The 27,322-nt window shown below is 43.7% G+C and overlaps 1 protein-coding gene across 2 annotated transcripts in view; it reads right to left on the bottom strand.

Moving 5' to 3' along the window:
- Positions 1-27,322, bottom strand: part of SHLD1 (shieldin complex subunit 1) — a 92,914-nt gene that overhangs the window by 51,920 nt on the left and 13,672 nt on the right. Inside the window, exons 1-2 of one of the 2 annotated variants that reach the window (XM_032351365.1) lie at positions 22,791-22,909; positions 22,167-22,348 (exon numbers count right to left, since the gene is read on the bottom strand). In XM_032351365.1, coding sequence (XP_032207256.1) covers positions 22,167-22,344 — 178 coding nt within the window. In that variant the 5' untranslated portion in view covers positions 22,345-22,348; positions 22,791-22,909. Of the gene's footprint in view, positions 1-22,166; positions 22,349-22,790; positions 22,910-27,322 lie in introns of those variants that run through there. The other variant, XM_032351364.1, reaches the window with a different exon arrangement.

Below are 27,322 nucleotides of genomic sequence, written 5' to 3'. Positions count from 1 at the left end.
TGAGGGGGTCAGTAAAACTATATGCCAAATATTTCTACTAATTTTCCTCCTCTAGACACTGATGGGAATGCTCTTCCTGGTTCCTTTGTGGGAGGGGCCATGTCAATAGATCTGGCAACGAGCTGTGAGTAGACGGGGTTCTTGGGGCTCATCACTTTAACTGCCCTGCAAGGTCCTCCAGAGTTCTTTTTCTCCCTCCACGCTGATGATGGCAACATTTGAGAGAAAGGCTGCCAGGTCTCTGGGTGACTAGTCACTCCAACCACCCAAAGGAACGTGCAGCATGAATGAGAAATAAACTGTATAGTTTCCAGTCACTTAGGTCTGGGGGCTGTCTGTGACCACAGCATAACCTCGCCTCTTCTGACTGATTCAGCCTTTTAACAGGTTCAATATTTCTGGTCCATAGTAACCACCCCTTCTTTTCCAGAAGACAGAGACAAAGAGGTAGAGACGGTGATGAAGATGGAAAGAGAGACAGAGATACAGACACTGACAGATACAGACCCAGCTTTTTCTTGTTGTTTCTTAAAGTCTGAGATGAAAGAAAGAAGGTGGGGTGTATGGATTACCAGCTACCTTGATCCAGTCTCTGTTTATAAATTACTTAAACACAGAAGTCAACAGAAGTTGCAGTGGGGCACCTGGCTGGCTTGGTTGGAGGAGCACAGCACTTTCGTTCTTGGGATCACGAATTCAAGGCCTATGTTGAGTGTAGAGATTATTCAAAAAATAAATTAATTAAACTAAGAGGAAAAAAAGGCTGTAGCCTTTGAGAACAGAGAAATCTCACAATTTGAATCTGGAGATACACAGATAAAAATTTTCTTTGTAAGATGAAAGGCACAAATGATGGCTTAAGAGTATAAAAAGCAATGCACTCCGTATGAACGTACAAGGCAGTCTAGGAAGCCTCTTTGGTCCAATTCAGGGTTTCTCAGGCTTAGGACTCTTGACATTTGGGGCCAGGAAATTCTTTTTTGTGAGAGATGGCTGTCCTATGTAGGATGTCTGCTATCATCTGGCTTCTAGTCACCAGATGCCAGTAACACCGGTCCCCACCCCCGTTGTGACAACCAAAGATACCTCTAGGGGAACACCCCTTGGGGAACAAATCGCTTTCAGCTGAGAATCACTATAATCACAAACAGACCTAAACCCTCTCCCACAGAACTGGATTCAATGTTCTTTCATAGAAAATAAGTTAATGTCATGTTTACATACTGACACAAGTGTTGTGCCAGTGCCCCACACATGGATCCAAGACTGGATTCCAATGGTGGTTAGGCCCATGATATCTCACCACCTTTTCCGGAATTATTTCCAGTGCATGAAACTTGAGCCTGTGAGTGTCCTTTTAAAACACTTAGACTCAGCTAACACAAATTTAAAGGAATGTAGGATTTATCCTATAGTAAGATGGCCACATTCACTTCTCTCCCTGTATGTATGCGCCATTCCTGCATCAAGAGTGGAGTCGAAAATAAAATCTTAAAAAAAAAAAATCTTAAGAAAAAGAGTGGAGCCGATTCCTTCGCCCCCTTGAATCTGAGCTGGTCTGTGACTACTTTGACCACAACAGTGGTCACTATTCTGACTATTCTGAACACAACAGAAATGAGGCAAGCCTTTAAGAAGACTGACAGTTTCTGCTTTTCTTCTCTTGGAAGGCTCACTCTTGGAACTCTCCCTCTAGAACTCAGCTGCCATGCTGTTAGAAGCCCAAGTCACGTGGGCAGGTGTTCCAGCGGATTGCCTCACTGAGCTTTCCAGCTGATGTCTAGCATCAACTGTCAGGAATGTGAATAAGATCTTGAACTTCATGTCAGACCATTCAAGCTCCCGGGGGACTGCAGCCCGGCCAACGTCACATGGAAGGAACATAAGCACCACCCAGCTGAATCAAGTGAACACACAAAACTGTGAGAGATAATAAAATGATTGGTGTTTCAAACCACTATGTTCTGGAGGAGTGAGGCTGCAAAAGATAAACCCAACACAACCTCAGACAGAACCACTGTTGGGGACAAGGACCAGAAGGGTCCAAATGTACATATGGGACATGCATGGAGTTCAAGAGGTAGGGCAGGAGAGAGTGAGCAGAGAGGTCTGGAACCATGGCCAAGTCTAGGATTACATGGCCTGGAGGGTATAACTCCAGAGAGGTCAGGGAAATCAAGTCATTATATGTTCATGAGTAGCAAAGCCATTATGATCTGACTTCTTAAATAAGTGTAGTTGTGTCTTCCGTCAAATACTATTTCCTGGAATATACAATTTTACATGACCACAACCGTGGCAGATCCTATTACCAGCACACCTAGTGTGTGTGAACATGGTGCTGGGTACTTTACACACATTGTCCCTAGTCCTCGAAAGGGCCTTGAAAAATAAGGACACTTACCTTTCCCTCTTTCCCGCTACCCTTTCTCCTTCCCTCTCTCCTTTCCTACTGAAAAGTAAAACTTTTCAGTTTTACTTGTAAAAGTAAAAACTACCTTTTCCATCAGAAAAGGTAGTTGAAAATTTTTGCAAATCACATCACTCTTTGTTCGATGCAGGAAAGCTTCCTGTTATTACTTTGAGCCAAAAAACAGAATCCAGAGCTGTTTTCTCCTTCCCAGTTCTTTATAAAATTCAAGCATCATTAATGTACAGTGCTGTATTAGTATCAGGTGTATGATATACCGTTCAGCAATTCTATCTGTTGCTCAGTGCTCACCGTGATACCCATACTCTTAATCCCCTTCACCTATTTCACCCTCCCCCCTCCCCGGTCCCTTCCCTTCTGGTAACTATCAGTTTGTTCTCTATAATTAAGATTCTGTTCATTTCTCTTTTCTTTGTTCATTTGTTTTGTTTCTTAAATTCCACACATGAGTGAAATCATGTGGGATTTGTCCTTCTCTAACCGACTACCTTGCTTAGAATTCTCTCTAGCTCCATCCTCTGTCGTTGTAAATGGCAGGATTTCACTCTTTTTAAATGTCTGTTTCTTAATATTCCGTTCATAGTATCCTGAAAGACATTCAATATCCTTCTCAGTTTCCTGGCTAGTTGTGAACAACTTTAACTTCTCATGCCTGTTGAAGGTTGAGTTAATATTTGGAAAGTGATATGTGGGTTTACAGCCCGCTAATGGCCGGGACCAAGTATCCTTCAGCTCACCTCCTGTGTCCTGACTCCCTGCACCTGTTTACAGAGTGTCAGCCACATGAGTGGAGGCCATGGCACCTCCTCAGTAGATGAGAGGAAACAGATCACAAGTAGGAAGATTCTCTCCAGGTAGTGGAAAGGGTTGTGGCAACACTCCAGCAGCAAGAAAGGCATTTCCTTTCAACCATTCTGTAAGCTACCTGGATAGCCAACACCACGCACAGCATTCAATACAGAGCATGCACTTACTTAGTACTTACTGGATGAATAAAAAGCATTAAATAGACAGCAATAGGAATGTGGAAATAATGTTAGACAACTGTGTTCACTGTATAAAATAAGTAAAATAGGATTATCTGATATTATTGGTTCATACTGACCCCATAAAATTCACCTGAACGCCTAAAAAAAAAAAAAAAATCTCATTTATGGGACACCTGGGTGGCTCAGGTGATTAAGAGTCCAACTCTTGATTTCGGCTCAGGTCATGGTCTCAGGGTGGTAGGATTGAGCTGAGTCGGGCCCCGTGCTCAGCACAGTCTGCTTCTCTCTCTCCCTCTGCTCCTCCCCCCCGCCATTTCCTTAAATAAATAAATAAATAAATAAAATCCTTAAAAAAAAAATTCTCCTTAACAGCATTATGTAGATAATTCCAAATTTGTTCTTCCCAATTTCTGAATCTTGCTAATTCCTCTTTTTGCTCAGGCTGCTATTGTCTTAGGGCTGTAGAAAGTTACCACATAATCCATATTCATGAGGTCCAGATTTGAGAGACAACATGTTTCAATAAACTTATTTTCTTTTTCTTTTTTTTTTTTTTAAGATTTTATTTATTTATTTGACAGATAGAGATCACAAGTAGGCAGGCAGGCAGAGAGAGAGAGGAGAAAGCAGGCTCCCTGCTGAGCAGAGCGTGGGATGCGGGGCTTGATCCCAGGACCCTGGGAAGGTGACCTGAGCCAAAGGCAGAGGCTTTAACCCACTGAGCCACCGAGCACACCGAGGCACCCCCAATTAACTTATTTTCTGAAGGTAGAAGGTACAATTAGCCATGGACTTGGCCACAAAGACTAATGATCATCTTATCTTCACAAAGTAACTAAAATTCAAATTTAGGGAATTAGCTGAGAATTTATAGGCAGAGACAAAGCAGTGGGAAACTGTAGGGCACTTCTCAGATGTACCATAAAAGGAAGAATTCCACTGGCACCACCTTAAATCATAATTGAGCAATTGCCTATTTCTTATTATGACTATTTCTCTATACTTCATTTATGATATGTTAATAGCATTAATAGTAACTACGGCCAACAGGGCAGTTAAAAAAATAAAACTCTACAGGAATTCTGAAAGTACTCACAATAAGAAAATTTTTGAGGTCTAGTAATAAATGATAATAAAATGTTTCCTCCAAGATCTGATTAAATCTTATACTATTGCTCTTCTCTAGGGAATTAGTAAGTATAAAATAATGTGCTAATTTCTATTCTGTAAGCAATATTTTTCTAGCATTACTCAGAATGTAACAGCTTCAACAGCTAGTCTTTTTTTTTTTTTTTTTTAAAGATTTTATTTATTTATTTGACAGAGAACACAAGTAGGCAGAGAGGCAGGCAGAGAGAGAGGAGGAAGCAGGCTCCCTGCTGAGCAGAGAGCCCAATGCGGGACTCGATCCCAGGACCCTGAGATCATGACCTGAGCCGAAGGCAGCGGCTTAACCCACTGAGCCACCCAGGCGCCCAACAGCTAGTCTTTTGATAGAGGATTCTGACATGGGAAAATCAGAGATCTGCTCTTTCTGAATAGATGGTTTTTCCTTAAATGAGTTTGTTCACTTCTATTTGTTTTGTGCAGCTATGACACCTACACTGCCTGCCTTTGTTCCTCCTATTTTAAATTTACGCATCTTATTTTCCTAACTAGACCTCCAACTCCTTACAAACAGAAATCACGTGTTCCCACGGTCTGATGTCACCCTCAACCTAGAACATGGTGCTGGATGCAAAGAGGACAATAAAAAAAAAATGTTTTATTTGACTGGTTAGGTGGACTGCTAAGAAACATGCCATGCAGGGGGGCCTGGCTGGCTCAGTTAAGGGAATATGCAACTCTTGATCTTGGGGTCATGAGTTCGAGCCCCACATTAGGTGCAGAGATCATGTAAAAATAAAATCTTAGGAGTGCCTGGGTGGCTCAGTTGGTTAATAGTCGGCCTTCAGCTCATGTCATGATCCTGGGATCGAGGGTCCTGGGATCGAGCCCCACATCAGGCTCTCAGCTCGGCAGGGAGCCTGCTTCTCCCTCTCTCTCTGCCTGCTACTCCCCCTGCTTATGCTCTCCCCTCCCCAGCCCCTGTCAAATAAATAAATATAATCTTTTAAAAACATCCTAAAAAACAAAACAAAAACATGCCATAGAATACATTCTTACAAATGTGGCTTTGCTTAAAGCCACCTCAAGTTCATTGGGACCCTTCACCATAAGATGATTTGTGGGGACTGCATGGAAGCATCTTCAAATATGAATCAGAGCACTTTGCAAACGAGAAGACGTGTTGACATATACATTTGCAGTGAAGAGATTATATGAGAATAGGATTAGATTATTTGCCTAAAATTATACCCAAAGTTAGGAGAAAACATAAATACTAATAGTAAATGCTAGAAGGTAATTCTATGGACAGTTAGGGTCAGTATTTTTTTTTTTTTAAGATCTTATTTATTTATTTGACAGAGACACAGTGAGAGAGGGAACACAAGCAGGGGAAGTGTGAGAGGAAGAAGCAGGCTTCCCACTTAGCAGTGAGCCTGATGCAGGGCTCAGTCTCAGACCCTGCGATCATGATCTGAGCTGAAGGCAGATGCTTAATGACTGAGCTACCCACACGTCTCCACTTTGGATCAGTATTTATCAGAGTACCCTCCCTGCAAAGGCTCTGCGCCAGTACAAATCAATTTTGCCCAGTACTGAGCAACATAAAGGATGAGAAGTTTTAGTCTCTTCCTGAAAGGAGTTCAACAGACAACTAGAAGTCTAGAGACTCCTGCAGGGGCACTATTAACTGTAACAGCAGCCGTGGTAATGACTGCTTGCTTTTACTAAGTGTTCTAAGCTCTGATGCCTCACTCAATCATCCTGACAACCTAGAAAGCAGGCAATGTCATCATTTTCATTCTACAGATGAGGAAATTGAACAAAGCAAAGTGTAGCAACTTGCCCAAGGTCAGAATCAAGGTCAAACCGAAACTAGTCTGGCTCTAAAGCCAAAAATAAGAATATAGATGTGACTTTTTTTTTTTTTTTTAAGTGAGGGTGACACTTAAAACCAGAGGGAAATGATACAATTAAATTAAGAGCATTAAAAGGCACCTGGATGGCTCAGTCAGTTGAGCCTTGGTTTTGGCTCAGGTCCCAATCTCATAGGTCCTGGAATCAAGCCTGGGCTTGATTGGGCTTGATTGGAAACAGGGGCTTCCCTGCTTGGTGGGCAGTCAGTTTGAGAGTCTCTCCCTCTGCGCCACCCCCCACTCTTTCTCAAATAAATAAATCTTTAAAATAAATAAATAAATAGGAGCACCTAGGTAACTCAGTTGGTTAAGCGTCTGCCTGTGGCTCAGGTCATGATCCCAGGGTCCTGGGATCGAGCCACATACCTGGCTCCCTGCTAAATGGGGAGCCTGCTTCTCCCTCTGCCCCAGATTGTGCTCCTGCATTTGCTCTCTGTTAAATAAATAAAATCTTTATTAAAATAAATAAACAAAATAAACACATAAATAGCATTAAGGCAGCTGGCTCCCATTGGGAAAATTATAAAGCTATCACCCTGCCTCATACCTTACACCAAGATACACATTTCAAAGTAAAAAAAAGAAAAAAAAATCAAACTGTAAAATTGCCAGGACATACCTATTCATATAATCTTGGGAGTTAGAATGAATTGCTTAATATTCCACCAAAACAGACGCACTGATTGATAACATTAACTATGTAAGAATCTAAAATCTCTGTACAACAAAAAAACACATTTAAGCCCCAAATGGGAGATAAACTGGTGATCACTAATAGGGGAAAAGTTAAAAAGATGATAGTGTATTTGTACTCCAGAATCCCTCAAACTGGCTGAGATACTAACATCTAAAGGACAGTTGTGATAGAATGGAGAATTTTAAAAAGTGAGTTGCAAAACAATATGTTTTTGCTAGAGATTTCTGGCTTGCTAAAATGAAACACAAACAGAGACCAGACCTGAAAATTTCCTGAGCAAACACAACCAGTTAATCATACAAGCAAAACTTAATTGAGTTTATCTTGCGAGATAGAAGAGGCTAACTTGACCTGGGTCACTTCTTGCCTCTGAAAATCCTAAGCAAAGCTAACATTGTTCCTCCAAATTGACAGGCTGTAACCACTCACCAGTTCCTTTACTTTTAAGAAAATTCTAACATTGGTTTTTTTTTTTTTTAAAAAAAGATTTTATTTATTTATTTGACAGACAGAGAACACAAGTAGACAGAGGCAGGCAGATAGAGAGGAAGGGAAGCAGGCCCCCTGCTGAGCAGAGAGCCCATGTAGGACTCGATCCCAGGATCCTGAGATCATGACCTGAGCAGAAGGCAGCGGCTTAACCCACTGAGCCACCCAGGCGCCCCCAAGAAAATTCTAACATTGTAACCAATTACTGCAACAAATAGTCCCTCACTACATCAGCTGCTTTGTAACAATATACCTTTGAGCCTCCTTCCATGTTTTGGTTTAAGCACTCCCAGCTTGCAAACTGGCTTTTTAGTGTGTGCACAATGAACATTTACTAATTACTACTTCAGGGATTCATTGGTTTTATTTCCATTTTTTTTCCCTGAACTTCTGACAGGTTCAAAGCTATGTGTAATCAAATGTACTAAAATACATACATTTACATACACAGGTTACCGCCATGGACATAGAGATATTTATAGTACACTATAAATATATATATAATAAATATATATATTAATAAATAAATAAAGTACACTATAAATATCCCCCTAAAAATAACACACAACGCTATTGGTTAACATTAGGAAGGAGAAAGGGAGGGTGAGAATAGAGAATGTTCTCTTTTCGCTTCCTTTTCATCTATATATTTTACTTTTTTTTTTTTAAGTACACATTACTTTGGTCATTGTGTTTATTTTTCTATTTTACTTATTTATTTTAGAGAGAGAGAGAGCACAAGAGGGGAGAGGGTCAGAGGGAGAAGCAGACTCCCTGCTAAGCAGGGAGCCTGATGCAGGACTCCATCCCTGGACTCTGGGATCATAGCCTGAGCCGAAGGCCGTTGCTTAACCAACTGAGCCACCCAGGTGCCCTACTTTGGTCATTTTAGAGAAAATAAATTTCAATCAGAGTGTATAAAAATTAAAAGGCAAAACTGGGAAAAATTATTGCAAAAAACACTAAAGATTTAGTATTCTTGATGTATTAAGTACTCATATGAATTGATAAGATTACAATTCCAATAGAAAAAAAGCAATCCACAGAAAAGAAAATGTCCAAGAAAACACAGTATTTCTTTACATTGTAATCAGAAAAATGCAACTTAACACAAGAAATCTTTTGGGGTGCCTGGGTGGCTCAGTGGGTTAAAGCCTCTGCCCTCAGCTCAGGTCATGATCCCAGGGTCCTGGGATCGAGCCCCGCATGGGGCTCTTGGCTCAGCAGGGAGCCTGCTTCCTCCTCTCTCTCTGCCTGACTCTCTGCCTAGTTGTGATTTCTCTCTGTCAAATAAATAAAATATTTAGAAAAAAAAAGAAATCTTTTTCCCCTATTATTATCAGTTTCAAGAAATTACACTATTAGTATCGAGAAGTGATTTTCATCCCTTTTCTGGAGGACAAACTAGTAATATGTGTCAAAAAATGTGATAGAGCAATTTTCTTATAGAAATTTAGCTTGAAAAATAATTTAGATAAATACAACGGCTTAATCAGAAGGATGCTGAGCACACACCCTTTTATAACAGCAAAACCTCAGAAACAATGAAAATAGTCAAAGATAGAGAACTATTTATTTGTACAGTGATTTTTAAAGTTGTTTCAGAGAAAAAAATAAAATTATTTCAAAGAAACACAGCAAGGAAAGGAAAACAAAGAAAAGGTGATCTCACAAGTACTTTAAAGAAAAAGGGCCTGGGATGCCTGGCTGGTTCAGTGGGAGGAATATGTGACTCTTGATCTCAGGGTTAGGAGGTTGAGCCCCATGCTGGGTGCAGAGATTACTAAAAAAAATAAATGAACTTAAGAATAATAAATAAAGAAAAGAAAAAGGGCCAGGATCTTTTTGATGACCAGCAGATTTTTTCATTGTAAGTTTTACTGAGTTCATTAAGACTCGCACACAGTGCTAAGGACCAAAGCAGACAAATCCTGTGAACTTTTACCCACTTTCCCCAAGTGTACTTCAAATACGGGCAAGGATAAATCTGGATTTCTCCAGTCTTCCTTGTACTCATTTATGTGTGTCTCTACAATCTTACCACATGTGTGGGTTCACCCATCCACAACCACAGTCAACATACAGACTGTTTCCATCATAAGGATCCCACATGCTGCCCTTCTTCCCACCCCAACCCCAAACCCTGACATCCACTAGTCTGTTTTCCCAATTTCTACAAATTTTGTCCCTTTAAAAACATTATGTAAATGAAACACAGTATGTAAACTTGAAATTCGCTCCCCCCAGCCTGCGTGCAGCTGAATTCCTTGCGAGAGTCACCAGTGCTGTCCTGTGTCTGGATAGTTCACTACCCTTAATGGCTGAGCAGTACTGCCTGGTATGGACACACCACAGTTTGCTTAACCGTCTCCCGATAACGAATATCTGAGCTGTCCAAGTTCTTTGCTGTTATAAATAAGCCTGCTACGAACATTCCCGTAAAGGTTTTTGCTCAAACGTAAGTTTTCGTTTCTCTGTGATAAATGTCCCAGGGCTCAACTGCTGGGTCATATGGTAAATCCCAATTTAGTTGTATAAGAAACTGACAAACTCTTTCCCAGAGTAGCTGTGCTGTTTTACGTTCTCACCAGCAATGCAAGAGTGGTCCAGCGTCCCTGCCCTTTGCCAGCATTTGGTGGTGTTGATTTTTATCCTCACCATTTCTATAGGTATCATTATTAATTTGTATTTTCCTGGTGGCTAATGATGTGGGACACGTTTTCACATGCTTATCTGGATATCCTCTTTGGAGACCTGTCTCCCTGTGTCTTTTGAGACCATTTTTTATCTGAATGGTTTACTTTTCTACAGTTGAGTTTTGATAGTTCCTTACATACTGGAGACACTAGTCCTTTGTCAGATAACAGGTCGGCAAATACTTTCTCCGGGTATGTACCTTGTTTTTTCATCCATCTTATGTGGGCTTTCAGAGAGCAGAAGTTTTTAATTAGGATGAGGTCCAATTTATCAATTTTTTGGTTATCGTACATTTCACTGCAGTCATTGCCACTTTTTTTTTTTAGAACTTGGATTTCTTTGTTGAGCTTTTCTATTCTTTCATCTGTTTCAACAGAATTTGTAGCTGACTGTGGAAGTGCTTTTACGGTGATTGATTTTTTTTTTTTATATTTTATTTATTTATTTGACAGACAGAGATCACAAGCAGGCAGAGGGAGGCGGTGGGGGGCAGGGAGCAGGCTCCCCAATGAACAGAGAGCCCGATGTGGGGCTAGATCCCAGGACCCTGGGATCATGACCCGAGCCGAAGGCAGAGGCTTCAACCCACTGAGTCATCCAGGTGCCCCACGGTGATTGCTTTAAAAGCCTCAGCACTTCATTCCAATGTCTGCTTCATCTCGGTGTCGGTGTCTGTGACTTGACTCACTCAAGTTGTGACTTTTGCTTCTTGGTAGGACAAGTGATCTTGGTCCTATTTAAATCCTTTAACTTAGCATACAGCCATCCTGCTCAGGTTTAGCACACAGCTCATGGCCTCCTTTTATGGGCTGTGGTTCTAATGACAGTTTAATTTTCAGAGCCTCTGCTGTTTATCCTAGTCTCCTTGGTTTATCAGGTATGGCTGAGGCTCCCACAGGCCCCTGCCATACTGCCTGAGGGACTAGCCCAGACTTGGTGGGCTAGTCGGTCTCTCGATGGGGGGTGAATCTCAGACCCCTCTAAAAGCAGGCTTTCCAGGCGGGCTTTTTGTTGTAGTGGAATTTCCCTTTTCCAGTGCCCCCAGCTGCCCCAGTGAATGTAACAGGGTAGGGAGCAAGGGAGAGTCTCAAGCCCATGGAAACAAAGGGGTTTCTTGGGCCAGGTCAATGATTGTGTTAGCAGAATCCCCTTGCCTGTGCCCCCTGGCCACCTGGGTCTGGCTTAGCAGAGAAGTGGAGTTTCTGGCCCATGGAGGAGAGCGCTTTCTTTGGCCAGTGGTTTTTATGGGTTTTCTACAGATTCCTTCTCAGTGGGTGTTGGGCTTTCCTGGTGATGTGGGACGATCAACTGGTCAGTCCTGGGGAAAAATGAACCTGCCTGGGCCCCTTCATTTTGCTAGGTGGCAGGCTGAAAGGCACCAAGTTCTGGTCACCTTCTGTTGGGCAGGGGAGGATAGAAGACACCCTACTTCTGTGTTGTCCTTTCAGTCTGGGGCCCAGAACCAATTCATCTTCTTAGCATTGCTCAGTATTCTTCAGCTGCCTCCCACTCTCCTGTGGTTTATAGTTCTGTTTAGCAGGAAGTAATGGGTATGCTATCTTGGGAGATTAGAAATCCCAAAAGATTTTAAAAATCTCATTACCCTTTAATGCTACTATAATTTCATCAAATAAGGCAAACTTAAACCCTTCGGTCTTATCTTTGTAGAAAAGCACAACTTTTCCTTGGCAAAGGCACAGAGAAAAATCAGATATTTTTTATGTTTGTATTCTAGCCTGCTGTCAATCAAGGAAGATAAATGAAAAGGGGTCCTCAAATTGCATAACGCAGGTACAGTAGCTAGACTTAACCTTGGTAGCCTGCAAACAAGTCAGCTTCTCATATTTCAACTGAGTAAAATACTCTCTAATAAGTTGGAGGTTTTATTTCTAGTAGGCACAAAAACTCCGTAAAGAATGAATTATAAAGGCCTAACAACACACAGGGTACCTTTAAATTCTTGTTCTTGGTAAGGCTCAGGAATATGCAAAAAGTAGTCACTAGAGGGCAGCAGACTCAAACACTGCCCCATAGCCCTCAATTGCCAGGCACCATCACCCAGTTCCAGAACCAGAGCAGCTGCTTAGGTTTTATTGGCTGAAATCATGGAATAGTATTTTAACCCATTCTCCCTCAAACTTGACTTCTAAAATGGCATTGGCCCATGGGTAACTGTCCCATCTTTTTAATCATACTGTGCCCAACATGCCCTAATATTTTCTAGGAGTTCTTTATAGAAGAAAACCCCCACATTATTGACTGAGTATGTTGTGAAGAAATGGGGCTAAATCTCTTGGCTTGTTTGTTTGCTTTTAGAATTTACTTAAATTTCCCCCTCAACTGCCTTATTTTGTGAGCAGGAAAAAATTCAAAATTCTATAAAATGTGATGACAGTTTTCTTGGGGTGCCTGGCAGAGCATGTGGATCTTGATTTTGGGGTCATGAGTTCAAGTCCCATGTTGGGTGTTGAGATTACTTAAATAAACTTAAAAAAAAAAAACAAGTTTTTAAGAAGCTGTCTTTAGAGGGTGCCTTGCAAGGTGTTCTGCCTGCAGCTTCCTGGTGTTCCCATGGCCAAAAAACAAAAACAAAAACCCCAGCTCTAAGTCATCGCCAAGTTCAAAGGATTCAGCAAACTACAACAAAGCAGAGCCACCAGAAACAGACGCCTGATTTCCATGACAAATATGGTAATGCTGTATCAGCCCGGGGAGCCACTTTGTGTGTTGCTGGGTGGACATACTCAGCAACATAAACTGGAATAGAATGGAATAGAATGGCACCTGTCCCCTGTAGGCAGAGGTACCCAAAGGAAGGGCAAGATTAGTAATTATCCCAGCTGGTGTAATACTGAACTGTTTCAAAACCAACTCATAATTGAGGCCAAGTAAAAGCACTGTGCACCCATTAAAATATGGCTCGATTGAAGAAATAAAGTACATGTAAAACCTTCAAAAAATTAAAATAAAATAAATAAAAAGCAGTTGTTAGGGATATCCTTAAAGCCATAGTCTCACGCACTATAATTAGAGAAATATTTACTGTAAGAATAAAGTAAGAAACAATTCTGCTTGGAACATACTTTCTTCACCGTAGAGAAATGGAGTGATAATTTTCTGCTCTCAGGAGCAGTCTACCTCCTCACAGATGCTCATTTCTCTGTGGTATTCTCATCAAGAGAAAAAGCTAAGGGCTTTTGAGGGGTCAAGATGGGTTAGTCTGAAGACTTTCCAAATGATAGTTAAGCAAACCTGCAGGGATTAGATTAAGAGTATGTACTATTTAACTTAGAAGCTTTCTCATCCCAGAATACACATAAGATTACTCACAACTTAAGTTTGATGACAAGGCTCTAATCTGGTGATCAAGGGACTGTAATACTTTATATCTATTTTCATACCTTATCAAATTCCACGTATATATGCTTTCCATTGACTCACTCAACCAGCCTTTACGGAGCACCTGCTATGTGCCAGGCACTATATACACTTATTCTCTGCTCACACGTCAGGGTCTAGGTTTAAAAGGCAACAACTGCAGGCACTGTGTGATGAGACAGGCAGAGAACAAAACGTGACTCCCAAAAGGCAAGCAGGGGCGACCCAGGACTGGATAAAGCATTTACCCTGAAAAAGTATGTTCCAATAAGCTGGGTTTTTGTCACTTCAAGCACGTTAGCAAAACCCAGCTCTACGAAAACCTCCAGGGAGCCTGGAGGTAAATAAAGGGCAGCCACTCAGCAAACAGCATGATTTATAACTTCAAAGGGCAGAGAGCCAAGTTTAAGAATAGTTCCCAGGCCAGATGAGAAGATTTCTTCCGGACAGAAGAGTTATCAAGGGTTGTATTCATTCCAGCAAATGGAGTGAGAAGACTCGGTTTCTTCCCATGGTTTGTAAAGATTTTATTTATTTGAGAGGGAGAGAAGGGAGTGTGTGTGAACTTGAGCAGGCGGAGCAGCAGAGGGAGAGGGAGAAGCAGGCTCCCTGCTGAGCAGGGAGCCCAATGTGGGGCTCGATCCCAGGACCGTGGGATCACGACCTGAGCCGAAGGCAGACACTTAACCCACTGAGCCACCCAGGCGCCCCTCTTCCCTGGTTTTAACATGAGAAGCTGGATCCTACCTAGTGTTGAGAAATTTAACTGAGAAGGCAACGTCTTCTCTCCAATTAGTCTGCGGGTGGCCAGAGCTTCTTCGACAATGGGAAGAAGAGAGGTTGAAAGGCGAGCTCGGGGAGCAGTGGACAGGACGCTGGTCAAAATGAGCTAGAGTCCTGGTCACCCCTGGGACGGGGCTGATACTGAAGATATATTCCGGGTTAGTAGGGTTAGCGGGAAAAAGCAGAGACTGAAGGAGAAACACTTAAGAGGAGAAATATTTCAGACTTACTAGTTAGCACTTACTCATACCTGAATGTTTGCATTTCCTTAAAGTTCTGCCTTTGAAGTCAGCCTGACCCAGGTTTGAGTCTCAGCCTTCCACTATTCTTTGGGTAGCATATCAATATGTAACCTCTATAAGCCTATTTCCTCCTGGGTAACACGGAGATCACGATAACACTTGTGTCTCGGGGATGGGTATCAGAATCAGAACAAACGGTGCAGGGAACATGAATAGCACGGCACCTGGAATGTACGTGTACAATAAGTGATAAACTATTAATCTCTTCTCAGCTGCATATAGTCTCCTCTGTCCTACAAATATATACGAGCGAGTGGTACTTATGAAGGTGTACACATTTGATTATTTCAATCAAGTCATTTTCTCATTTTAAGAAGACACAGGGCACCTGGGTAGCTCAGCTGTTAAGTGTCTGCCTTCGGCTCAGGTCAGGATCCCAGAGTCCTGGGATCAAGTCCCGAATCAGGCTCCCTGCTCATCAGGGAGTTTGCTTCTCCCTCTCCCTCTGCCCCATCCCCCAACTCTTGCTCTCTTGCTCTCTCTCTCTCAAATAAAAAAGTAAAATCCTTAAAAAAAAACAAAAACAAAAACAAAAAAGAAGAAGAAGAAGAAGACACAGCTGAGTGATAAGTCATGAGTGAATGCTCGCTTGCAGAAGCCTTAAGGAGGGAGAGCTATCTGGTCAGACCTTTTGCACCTGAACTTCACAGATAAATGCCTGTAGGTGTGGCTCTCCACCAGAACAGACTGTCTTTCAAATCAGTTGGGATTTCTTTTTAAAACTCTAAGTGCAGGCAAAGTAACACAGAAGTAAACAAGTCTCTTCTCCCATAGCAGGCGTCTTTGAAACTCAAAAGCCAGGAGCAAGGAGAGATGTCGTAGTTGGCAAATAGCATTCTTGAGCCTTTGAAAATGAATCTCCTCTTCAACTAGTACTTCGAATGACTATTTAAGGTTATCTACAATTTAGCAGTCTAAGAGAACTCTATTCTTCTGCTTTAGAAAAGGGATGGAAAAGTCATAGTCAGACATGATCTGTACAGAGGTCACCGAGGAAATACAGGAGCTCTGTGACCTCGGGTGATCTGCCCCATGATCCTGGGGCTCGACTGCCTCTTGCAGAAAATGACACACCCAGGTGAGCTGGGGGCTTTTCAAACCCTTTTTGGCCCTGACATCCTTTCTTCCAACAACTGCTCATCCGGAAGCCAATAACACATGTAAGTTGACATGGAGAGCAAGAGTGGAGAAGCCAGGGCCCCCACAAGTTCCACCCTGACCTGACAGTTCCTGACGGGTTGCCGGGAGCACAGTCTGAAAACCGCTGGCTCAGAGGTTGTAAGAACATTCTCAGACTTTGTGGACCTTCGTCATGGGCACTTACGGTTTATCCTTCGCCACTTGGGCCACACAATCAGGACAACTGCTGCCTTCCAACAGCAGCAAGCAAAGAGTTCAAAACCCTGTTCTGGATCTGAAAATGAAGGCTGAGTGGCTGAACCTCTAGACCTCAACCTAGGGAATTCTGCTACGCTAGACACTCAAACTTTCCAAGTAAAATTCATCAGCTGGGCACGGGATAGTGAGCACCAGATTTTGTTCTACGATTTCTCAGAGAATTAGTTCATCAATCTCCTTCTTTCCCTTCCTCCCCATATCTTGGGTCCAGCATAGAGGGCACTGGGTCATTAGCTGCTAGGTTGGGTATCATTGAAAGCACTATGAGGAAAATGTCTTGAATGTTACTTACATGTCTAAAATACATCCTGACTCCTATATAAAATGACGACACTGCATTCAGAATTCTATAATTATTATATAAATTCTATTTCGAGATTTTAGATTTAAGAGCTTAAAATTTCTTACGGAAACAAAATTTTCCAGAATTACAAATAGGTATCATATGACTCATAGAAAGGAAAAAAGATATAGTTATCTAGTCTTTTTTTTTTTTTTAAAGATTTTATTTATTTATTTGTCAGAGAGAAGGAGCGGAGAGCACAAGCAGGGGGAGCGAAGACAGAGGGAGAGACAGGCTCCCTGCTGAGCAAGAGGCCCCATGTGGGGCTTGATCCCAGCATCCTGGGATTATGACCTGAGCTGAAGGCAGATGCTTAACTGACAGAGCCACCAAAGCGTCCTTTATATTTATCTACTCCTAAATAGCAAATTCCTTGGACAAAATGCCTAAATATACAGGTTACAAAATGGCCTTTGAAGATTGTGATGTTGACAGATTCCAAAAGAACAACAAAGGGACGGTAAACCGCTATTTAACTTTAGACATTGAGCTAGGGCTGTCAGCGAGGGCTTTTAATCATCAAAGACTTATTGTGCTTAACGTTCAATTTGCTGTATACATTCAGCCAATTTCTCAACAGACGCTCTTAGAAGTTAAAGTTTGAGGAAATGGCTCAAAAAGAAAGATTTCCTACTTCCATACGGCAATGTGGAAGCGAAACCTTCAGAGGAGTTCTTTGTCCTGATGAGAACGCATCTGGGGTGCTCTGGGGGACAAAGGTCGCAGAGGGCCCTGATGAGATCAGCAACACGAACTCAGAACTCCATAGAAGTTTCTCAAATGACAGAGTAGTACACACAGGCCTTCACGGACTCCAGGAAACCTTGGTGACTTTGCTTTTGAGGGGTTTATCCACGACCACTGACCACCTCCCTTGGCACTTCCATTCTCCTATTCTAGGCTCTACTCAAGCCCAGTAACAAAAGGGAAAGGGAACAAGCATCTAAGAGACAGCGCATCTAAGCGCATCAGTAAGTGTGTACTGCGGATAACTGATGGGCTCCACTCGGCAGTCTCTGGAGTGGCCTGGAGTTGACTGGGATGGAAGGAGTGCATGTCAAGGACCAGAACAACGCAGCAGAGGCATTCGGGCCTGACTCTGCATAAAAACCAGCCTGACAGGAGCGGCAGGTCTATGTTAATGAGTAGTTAGACACCCACCAGCAGGGGCCTGTATTATTCAGCGGGCATATGCACCTGTATGTTGCCTGGTTGCCTTGCCAGTTTTTAAGATATTGCAACCCTGCTGAATTGGTCGTCGGATATTGTGAACAAACGCCCCAGACATGAGATCACACAGAGTTGTGAGAATGAGGCACAGGAGCTTTGACTGGCATTGGAAGGAAAGTGGAGGTGTACAATGATATCCCCAAGGGATATTCCTCAACGGAGGAATGTGACAGAAAGCCGGTTTCAGGGAGACCTATTTGGCAAGTGGGGCCTTCCGCCGGATCTCACCAGGAAGGGCAGAGGGCGGGAATTTTGTACTGCTGCGCCTGGCTTAGGTGACAAGTTGTTTGTTCTACCATCACTTTATAAGGAGTGGCCAGACAACCCTTGCCTAAGACACCACTTTAAGACAAATGAGCTGTGTTTATGTGGACAGACACAGCCCAGCCTCACCCGCGTGTGGATACCCAGACTGAAATGACCAAAGCTTTCAGGTTTTTCTGACTAATGCTGTCAGATGCTTATCAACCCATTAGTTTCCTAGAAAGTGCTCTTAAGTCTCCTGTCCCTTGCTACTCATATCCTCCCCGAGGGCATGAATGGTGACATGGCAGTTGGGCACACAAGATAAGGGCAGAGAAGTATCCATTAGGGGGGCGCCTGGGTGGCTCGCTAGGATAAGCATCCGACTCTTGACTTTGGCTCAGGTCATGATCTCAGGGTCGCAGGATTGAGCCCTTGTTGGGCTCCATGCTCAGCGGGGAGTCCACTTAAGATTCTCTTTCTCCGCCCCTGCCCCCACTCACATGTGCCCACTTACATATGTGCGCGAACACGTGCTCTCTCTCTCAAATAAATAAATCTTTAAAAACGTTTATCCGTAAGGTTTAGCTCCTGGGGAAGATCACTGGCATCCGAGCCAGGGCAGGCCTCGTCTAGTGAGTGGTGAGGATAGAGGACATGAGCCCAGGAATGAGGAATGATTGTAAGAGGAAGCAGAGTGGCATACAGGCAAGTTGTTCAGAAGGCTTCGCTGGGAAGAGCAGGCGAGTGACGGGCCGAAGGCAGAGGTGGCTGTGTGGTGAAATGGGGGACCCTTGGCAAAAGTGAGGCTTCAGCCTGGGTCCATATCCTTTCAAGCTGGCTTTTCCAGTTGCCCCTGCCGTCTCTTTAAACTGAGGCCACTCGTCCCTCGCCTGCTCTTCTTGCAGGGCTTACAGCTGTGATGCTGACTCCAACCTTGAAGCGGGGACCTTGCCACTCATGGATAAGCCGTCTGCGCACTGCCTGCCACCTGCCAGGAGTTGTGGGGACTCTCTGTATTACCCTGTGCAGGGCTGTGCTCGGTCACCAGTGGACTATTCGATGCCACCATTGTGAACACCTTGCCAACTGTGTGTCTGAATTTGGACCGTTAAGTTTTAACAACTGAGTTACTTTGACTGAATCTTAATGGTCAGCTCCTGGCTCCTATTTCACCCGGCAGCCAGGGAAGCCAGGTACTGGCGTTACCCTCAGATCCCCGTTCCACTGTAAGCAACCCACCATACTCTACCAGTTCTGGAGATGGTCAACCATACAGTAAGCCAAACACAAGCCACACGAGGGTAGCCAACAGTGAGCGAGTCCTAGGGTGGGTACAGTCCAGTGGTGACTGTCAGCCGGAAACCTTTGACTGTATTCACCAATCTCTGGAAGGTCAATCTCCTTACAACACACAACAGCAAACAAGAAAACCAGGAATGTAAGTTGGCTTGGGAGTGAGGTATGTTAAGAATCTGAAATAGGACAGTAGCCATCAGAGTACCAATAGAGACCAATGTCAAGGTGGGCTGTCTCTCTGAGCCAACGACAGACCCAGAGTTGTCAGAACTAGATGAAAAGGTGGGCAAAATCTTCTGGAGGGCTCTGGGGGAGGGAACCTGTAATTACAACTACCCATGAACACAGTGAAAGAAAGGGAAGTGGATCCTACCAGTGAAGGGAAGGGAAATTGATCCTACTTACAGATAGAAAATCAAAACTCAGGGCTGCCTGGGTCGCTCAGTGGGTTAAGCCTCTGCCCTCAGCTCAGGTCATGATCTCAGGGTCCTGGGATCGAGTCCCACATAGGACTCTCTGCTCGGCAGGGAGCCTGCCCTCTCTCTGCTTGCCTCTCTGCCTACTTGTGATCTCTCTCTGTGTCAAATAAATAAAATAAAAATCTTAAAAAAAAAAAATAGAAAATCAAAACCCAAGACCCTGGATGGTTTTGAGAAACTGGAGGCAGAAGATGGTGAGTGCCGAGCAAACAGTGAGGACAGCAACTTCCCCCAGAGCTCAGGACTGCATTTTAGAAACATCAGAAAGACAGAGCCTCCAGATCTCTCTTCTACCTGTCCCTGATTCCTGAAATTAAACCATTCCTTTTGGGCTAGGTCTTTTTCAACAAAGACCTTCCTGAAAAAACTAACACTTGAAGCTACAGCTAGTCATTTGTCTTTTGTCTAAGTTTTCAGATTGTTTTTTGGGTGGTGTTGACAGGTGACATGAAGGCCCCAGGCATCCAGGGATGGGGCAGAAGTCAAAGCAGGGAGCAAAGAAATGAGAGCTGGGACCCCCAAGGGGAAAGGCCCACAGTGACTCACCTGGGTGCAAGGTGCACATTATAAGCCTCTTGGGTTCCATCTTGAGAGAAGTGTCCCAGGATTTACTGCACCTGAGTTGATAACTTACTTTGCATACACCGATGGCTGACAGTTTGGCTATGTCTCCATCAGTAACACAATCTGACTTTTCTTCTGGGAGCCAGAGGCAATCTGACAATCTCCTCCAACACTGATTGTGCTAGGGGCTAAAGACAGGCTTCACCTAATTCAGTGCCGCCTATGACTCCCACTCCTGATCCATGGAATGTTCCAAAGTCACTCATAACCCACTTTAAGCTATACATGTGGGAAGCAGAGAGGGGAACAGAGTTTTATGTTAGGATCAAGTTCAGCTCCAAATCCATACAGATATATCTCTTACACTTCCTCATTCCTTCCTCATACAAGCACTTACTGAGTGCGTGCTATCCTGGAGTTTATATCCCAGTGTGGGGAGACAAAGAAATTAACGGTCCTCCCTGGGGTGCCCAGTGGCCCTTGTGCTATGGAGAAGAATAAAGCCAGGAAAGGGGAGGACAGAGGAACCTCATCAGGATGGAGGGGGCTGGCTCTTAGATGCGGGAGGTAAGGGCCTCCGCGAAGGGCGAGCGCACCCTTAGTGTGGTGGAGGCCCGGCCCGGGAAGGGCAAGGAGATAGGTAGGAGGTGAGGTTAGAGAGGCGGCAGGCCCAGGACCCAGAGGGCAGGGGTACCAGCTAAGGACTTGGGCTTTTGCTCTGAGACAGATGAGAAGCCATGGGAGCTTTGCACCAAGGACTAACACGATCTGATTTGTGTTTGAAAAGGATCTTCTGGTGGCTGTGTTGAGAAGAAACTGTAGGAGGACAAGGGTGATATGGAAAGAGATATTTAGGAGATGTAATAATAAACCAGAAGACAGACAAGAGTGGCTCAGACCAGGGTGGTGGCTGTGGAGATGGCAAAACTCTTTAGATTCCAGATTCATTCGGTGGAGCCAACAGTGAGGGACCGGATGTGAGAGAGGTTGAGAAAGCTTCCTGGGTTTGGGCCTAAGTGAACAGAAAGATAAAAGTGCTTTTCCAAGATGAGAAAGCCTCAGAGAACAGGTGTGTGTATAGTAGCGGGAAGGAACAGGGGAGGGCGAGAGGAATCAGCAATCTGGTTTAGGATGCAGCGAATTTAAGAAGTCTAACAGGAGTCTAAATGATGATGTCAAGTACACAGACAAGTCCCAGCATCAGTAAGTGACAGAGCTTTGAGTCCAGGTCCATGGACCCCCAGGTCAGGTCCAGGCAATGAATGGGGAAGACAAGGGCTCTGCAACCAGAGATGGTCGATCACTGACGATGTCAAGGAATCATCATTAAGTTCAAACAACAGACTTTTTGGCAATTTGGCCAGGGACACTCGTAGAAAAGTTGTTCCCCAAATGCGGAGTATAGTTCATACAAGGAATAAAAAAGCCCCTGTTACTTTCACAGGCCCACCTCTAACAGGCCCCTATTACCACGTTCTGAAGTTTTAAAAGAACCAAACAAAAAGCAATTCCACCCCTCTCCCTGTTGAGCCTCAGAATGCAGCTGGACAGAGATTAGAAAAGGACTCAGACAAAAAAGGCCTCCAGGAAACAGCTCTGTGTCCTGGTTACACCAGGGAGCTTTGTCTTTTGAAGTTTCTCCCCACAGTCCTGCTTAGATAAGATGTTTTCTACCCCAGACAATGGACCATTCCTCACAGAGGTGCTACTGGAAGGGAGAGAAACAAATGAACACAAGCCCATAAGTATTGTGTTTGTGTGTGTGTGTGTGTGTGTGTGTGTGTGTGTCAGTGTTAGCTGGTTTTAAGCTCTGCGTCTTACCTGAATCCACATCAGAAGAGCAAGGAAGAGAAAGGGTTTCCACAGAGCTCAGTGCCTCGCTGTCTGCCTCCTGGTGGGGTCTCTGCAGAGCATAATCTTTTATGTCGTTGATGGACGCCAAGTCCAAAGCGTTGCTCTCCTCTGACTGGCTTCCTGGAGCGGTTTCCTGGGTCGCCATAGTCCTGCCATGGAAAAAACAACTCAATACAAAAGTCACTGTGAAAGAGGAGCCTCCGTTTCGGCCACAGCTCGAAGGACGAAAGTCCCAGATGTGTCTTCCTCAGGAGAAACAGATACTCTCAGCCCAGAAAGAGCCCATTAATAACTTTAGCTGGAGGGGCACCCGGGTGGCTCGGTAGGGTAATTGCTCAACACTCAGGGTTTCAGCTCAGGTGGTGATTCAGGGTCATGAGGTCGAGCCCCACGTCAGGCTCTGCGTTTAGTGTGGTCTGCTGAAGACTCTTTCTCCTTCACCACCTGCCCCCTCGCTCATGCTCTCTCTCTAAAATAAATAAGTACATCTTTTAAAAAATAATAATAATTTGAAATGGAGAATAAGCTGCATGTCTGATAATGATGAAACACCATGTGGCAATATAATCCAAGGACTACAAGAATATTTACTGAGACAAAAAACTGTTCCTGAGGGTGAATGGGTGGCTCAGTTGGTTAAGCAACTGCCTTCAGCTCAGGTCACGATCCTGAGTTCTCAGATCGACTCCCGCATCAGGTTCCCTGCTGAGTGCGGAGTCTGCTTCTCCTTCTGACCCTCCCCCTTCATTCTCTCTCTCCCGCTCTCATTCTCTCTCTCAAATAAATAAACTCTGGGGAAAAAAAAAGGAAGAAACTGTTCATGATGTTTTACTTTGAAAAAAGATTTCTAAACAAAAGGTAGGATTCAATCCAGATTTTATAAAATACAGTATCATGTGTGGGGTGTTGGCCTGTGTGCATGTGTGTGTATGAGTGAGAAATTTATAGATCCATAGCTAATAAAAGCATCTGAAAGGGTATATCCCAAATTAACTTTAATGGTAATTAATTCAGTAGTTTAATTTCTGAACAATAAGATTACAGATAATTTGTATTTTTATCTGTGGCCTACTCAAACATACATTCTGTCACTTACTTCACATGCTAGGCCCTAGGTATACAAAGGTGACTGTAACAGACCCTTCCTTCAAGCTGCCCACAGCTTGGGATGGTCCAAATATAGAGACCTACCAGGTCAACACAAGGACAAGACAGAGAAGAATCCAGAAGAGGACATTAAGCTTTCTGGACAAGGTTATCCCCAAGCAAGGAGTAGGCCTGACCATGGCGGCAGACAGCATAAACACCAGTAGAACCAGCTTGGGCAACCGCAGTGGCATGGGGTGTTGGGACTTTAAAGTCAGAGTCAAAGAAGAGTTGTGCATGGGTAACTGGGGAGGGACAAGCCCTGTGGTTTCAGCTCTGGGAAGGACAGCAACATGGAAACACAAACTCTCCAGCAATGCTCTAGAGACCACAAAGGTGGCTTATTGGGCTCATCATTTGGACATTCCTTGTTAAAAATCAGGTGTTCCTAAAAAAAATAAAATAAGAGCATCTGGGTGGGTCACTTGGTTATGTGTCTGCCTTCAGCTTGGGTCATGATCCCAGGGTCCTGGGATCAAGTCCTGCATCAGGCTCTCTGCCCTTTGCCCCTCCCCTAACGCTCCTGCACTCGCTCGCTCTCTCTCTTGCAAATATACACAAAATCTCTAAAAAACAAACAAACAAAAACCTTAAAAAATAAAATAAAATAAAATAAGGGGTCCTCCTCTGCCAGTCTCTGCCTCATAAATTGTTGTCACTGATAAATCATATTATAGCCAACAGCACACATCATGACTGCCATGGGTGGCCATGCGCCATGCAGAGGGCCTGCATGGTCAGATGTGCAGATCTGGCAGCTGGATAGGAGATGCATTTGCAGGGTATCAGCCCAGTGGCTGGCCATCTCAGAAGCAAGAGGAATTCCTTCACCTGCCGTGGTCCCAGTGAACAAGGAGGAACATGTGACCCAGAGCAGAGCAATCAGGAGCAGGGGACAGAGTAAATAACAGATTAGGAACTAAAATGAGAGCAGAACGTAATAACTGAATGGATAACGAGGTTAAAGTGAAACTGAGAGTCAACAAGGAGTGGTAGTTTCAATGACAGGGTGATTATACGGACGGAGTTGAGAAGACTACAGGAGGAATGGCTTCGGGAAGAGACAGTATTCCAAATTATGGAATACAGTGCAGCTCTTAAAATGACAGTTGGGACTGGAAAGAGGGGTTGCCTGGGTGGCTCAGTCAGTTAAGCATCTGGCCTCAGCTCAGGTCATGGTCCCAGCCTGGGATCCAGCCCTGTGTCGGGCTCCTTGCTCAGCAGAAAGCCTGCTTCTCCCTTTCCCATTCTCCCTGCTTCTCCCTCTGTCAAATAAATAAATAAATAATCTTAAAAAAAAAAAAAAAAAAAAAGGAAATGTCTCAAAGACATATGTTTGAATGAAACAAGCAATTTCAGAATAAGTACACTAGTAAGAGTAGGTAACATTTATCCAATGTGTATTGGATACCCAGTCTTGTGCTAAGAGCTTTATCTAGAACAGCCCTACGAAGCAGGTAATTCTGTACTGCCCTTATTTAGAGTTAAGAGTCAGACACAGAGAGAAGTAGAGTTAACTTGCCCAAGAAATTCATCCAGAAAATATCAAGCCAGGATGAACCCAGCTCCAAGACCCCCCAGCCTCCCGCGTCTCTGCACAGCTCAAAGTACCACCTGATCAGGCAAAGACAGAGGTGTATAAAAACAAATCAGCAGAGAGGCCTGGCAAGATTCTTCTTGTTTGAGGACACCCAGTCACATGTTGTTGTGGACATTCGCTCAGGCAGAGAGCAAGCCAAGATAGCAGCTGATTGCTTCTGAAAGAAGCAGAGGGATCAAGGTTCCCAAAGAAGCAAGAACACTGTGTCTTTTCACACGTTATATTAGTCAACCACGCCTGAAGTTTTCAGCAAACACCTCTGCCACAGGCATCTGTGTCTCCTCCTTCGCCCCTCATGTTACCAAACACTGTTCTGGAAGCTCCTGGAAGGGAAAAAAACAGGTCAGTGAAGGACAGCAGTATAACCTGCCTGCCTGAAGAGGAGCCTTGAAATTGCCCATCAAGCAAGAGTGCCATTACTGATACAAACAAAAGGAATCCTTCCTGAAAACAAACAGCACATTGATGGGACACCTATCCTTTCTTTTAGAATCACCTGTATTAAATGTCAAATATGTTCCAAACTGGGCATTCGAATGAAAACAGAAAAAAGAAAAAAGCAAGCCTACTGAAAGACAGAATCCTGTTTCTTACAAAGTCAGAACTTGTGACTGTGAAACATCTGGAACTCTGAGTTTGCACAGAATGAAGCAAGTATGAGGGACAGATAAGACCCTCTCTGTTGCCTGCAATCACAAGTAGAATGCAATGATTATCTTTTTTAAAAAATATCTTATTTATCTATTTGAGAGAGAGAAAGCACAAGCAGGGGGAGGGGCAGAGGGAGAAGCAGGCTCCCCACTGAGCAGGGAACCCAATGCAGGGCTTGGCATCCCAAGCCCTGGGATCATGACCTGAGAGGAAGGCAGACACTCAACCGACTGAGCCACCCAGGAGCCCCACAATGATTATCTTTGTCTTAAAATTTTAATAGGTGGCTCCACTTCCTTCTCCAGAAGAGGTTATTTTCCTCTCTTAAAAGCACTTTAGTTACACAATGTGAGCATACTTTCCCAATACCGGAGAGGCAAAGACACAAGAAGTCTCTGTACATCAAAACCAGCTTGCCAAGCAAAGACGGCCATCTTCCATGATTATGCATTCTTCAGACCTATGAGTCCAAGTCAGCCAGGGTTCCCATACAAAAAGCTGTTTAATTTCATTTCTTATTTCAATCAGGGCTCTTCCCTCCCAACATTTTACATGAGAATTTTCAAACGTGAAGTGGAATTATCCAACGAATATCACTAAAGCTGTTCAGAGTTCACAGTCAACATTCTGCTGTGATTTTCCTTATCACAGAACTGTCCATCTACCCAACTCTCTATTCATCCGTGGGTTCATCTTTGTATAAATATTTCCATTTAAATGTAATGAAAGCTTCTGAGTTAGGGTATGATACAATCAATTTGCATTTCCACATGCTCACGCTGTTAGCGAAGTGAAGCATGAGTCGGAGGAGGGTCAAAGCGAAGCAGGGAACACAGCCGGGAAGCTCTGCAGAAAGGTGCAGAAATGCACAGGGTGTCTGGAGTGACAGACTCACGTTTGAACCCCCGCTGTCACTTTTTAGCTGTGTCACCTTGAGCAGGTCATCTCACCTTCATCTCTAACAATGGCCTGGGGTGCCTGCGTGGCTCATTCGGTTAAACATCTGATTCTTGACTTCAGCTCAGGTCATGATCTCAGGGTCGTGAGATCAAGCTCCGTGTTGGGCTCTGTGCTGGCTGTGGAGCCTGCTTAAGATTCTCTCTCTCTTTCTCCTCCATTCCCTTCACTTACACATACCCATGTGCAGTCTCAAGAAAGAAAGAAAGAAAGAAAGAAAGAGAAAAAAAGAAAGAATCTTTTAAAAAAAAAATTACTTGGGGTGCCTGGGTGACTCATTTGTTAAGCCTCCGCCTTCGGCTCAGGTCATGATTCCGGGGTCCTGGGACTGAGCCCCACATCAGGCTCTCTGCTTGACAGGAAGCCTGCTTCTCCCTCTCCCACTCCCTCTGCTTGTGTTCCCTCTCTCACTGTGTCTCTTTCTGTCAAATAAATGAATAAAATCTGTAAAAAATTTAAATTAAATTTTAAAAAATGACTTGATGACTAAGCTCATTACCTCATGTGGTTGTCATAGTTACATGAAATGGATGCACATAAAATACCTCATAAAGAATGCCTGTTCAATAATGTCTAGCTCCAATAAGTGAAACTGTAAAAATTAAAAAACAATTTACAGGCTCCTATCTTCCCAGCCTACCTCCCATCCATTTACCCTTCTATTTCCCATTCAGTAGCCATCTTGCTTCTTTCATCCTTGTCCAGTATCTTCTATGGTCCATTATCTTCTTAGTACCCTAAACTTCCCTTCCCCTAACCATTCTATCCT

This window comes from Mustela erminea, chromosome 7 (assembly GCF_009829155.1).
Source record: "Mustela erminea isolate mMusErm1 chromosome 7, mMusErm1.Pri, whole genome shotgun sequence".
Classification (NCBI taxonomy): domain Eukaryota; kingdom Metazoa; phylum Chordata; class Mammalia; order Carnivora; family Mustelidae; genus Mustela; species Mustela erminea.
Note: the sequence above shows the minus strand (reverse complement) of the source record. Positions and strands in the feature narration are given on the sequence as shown.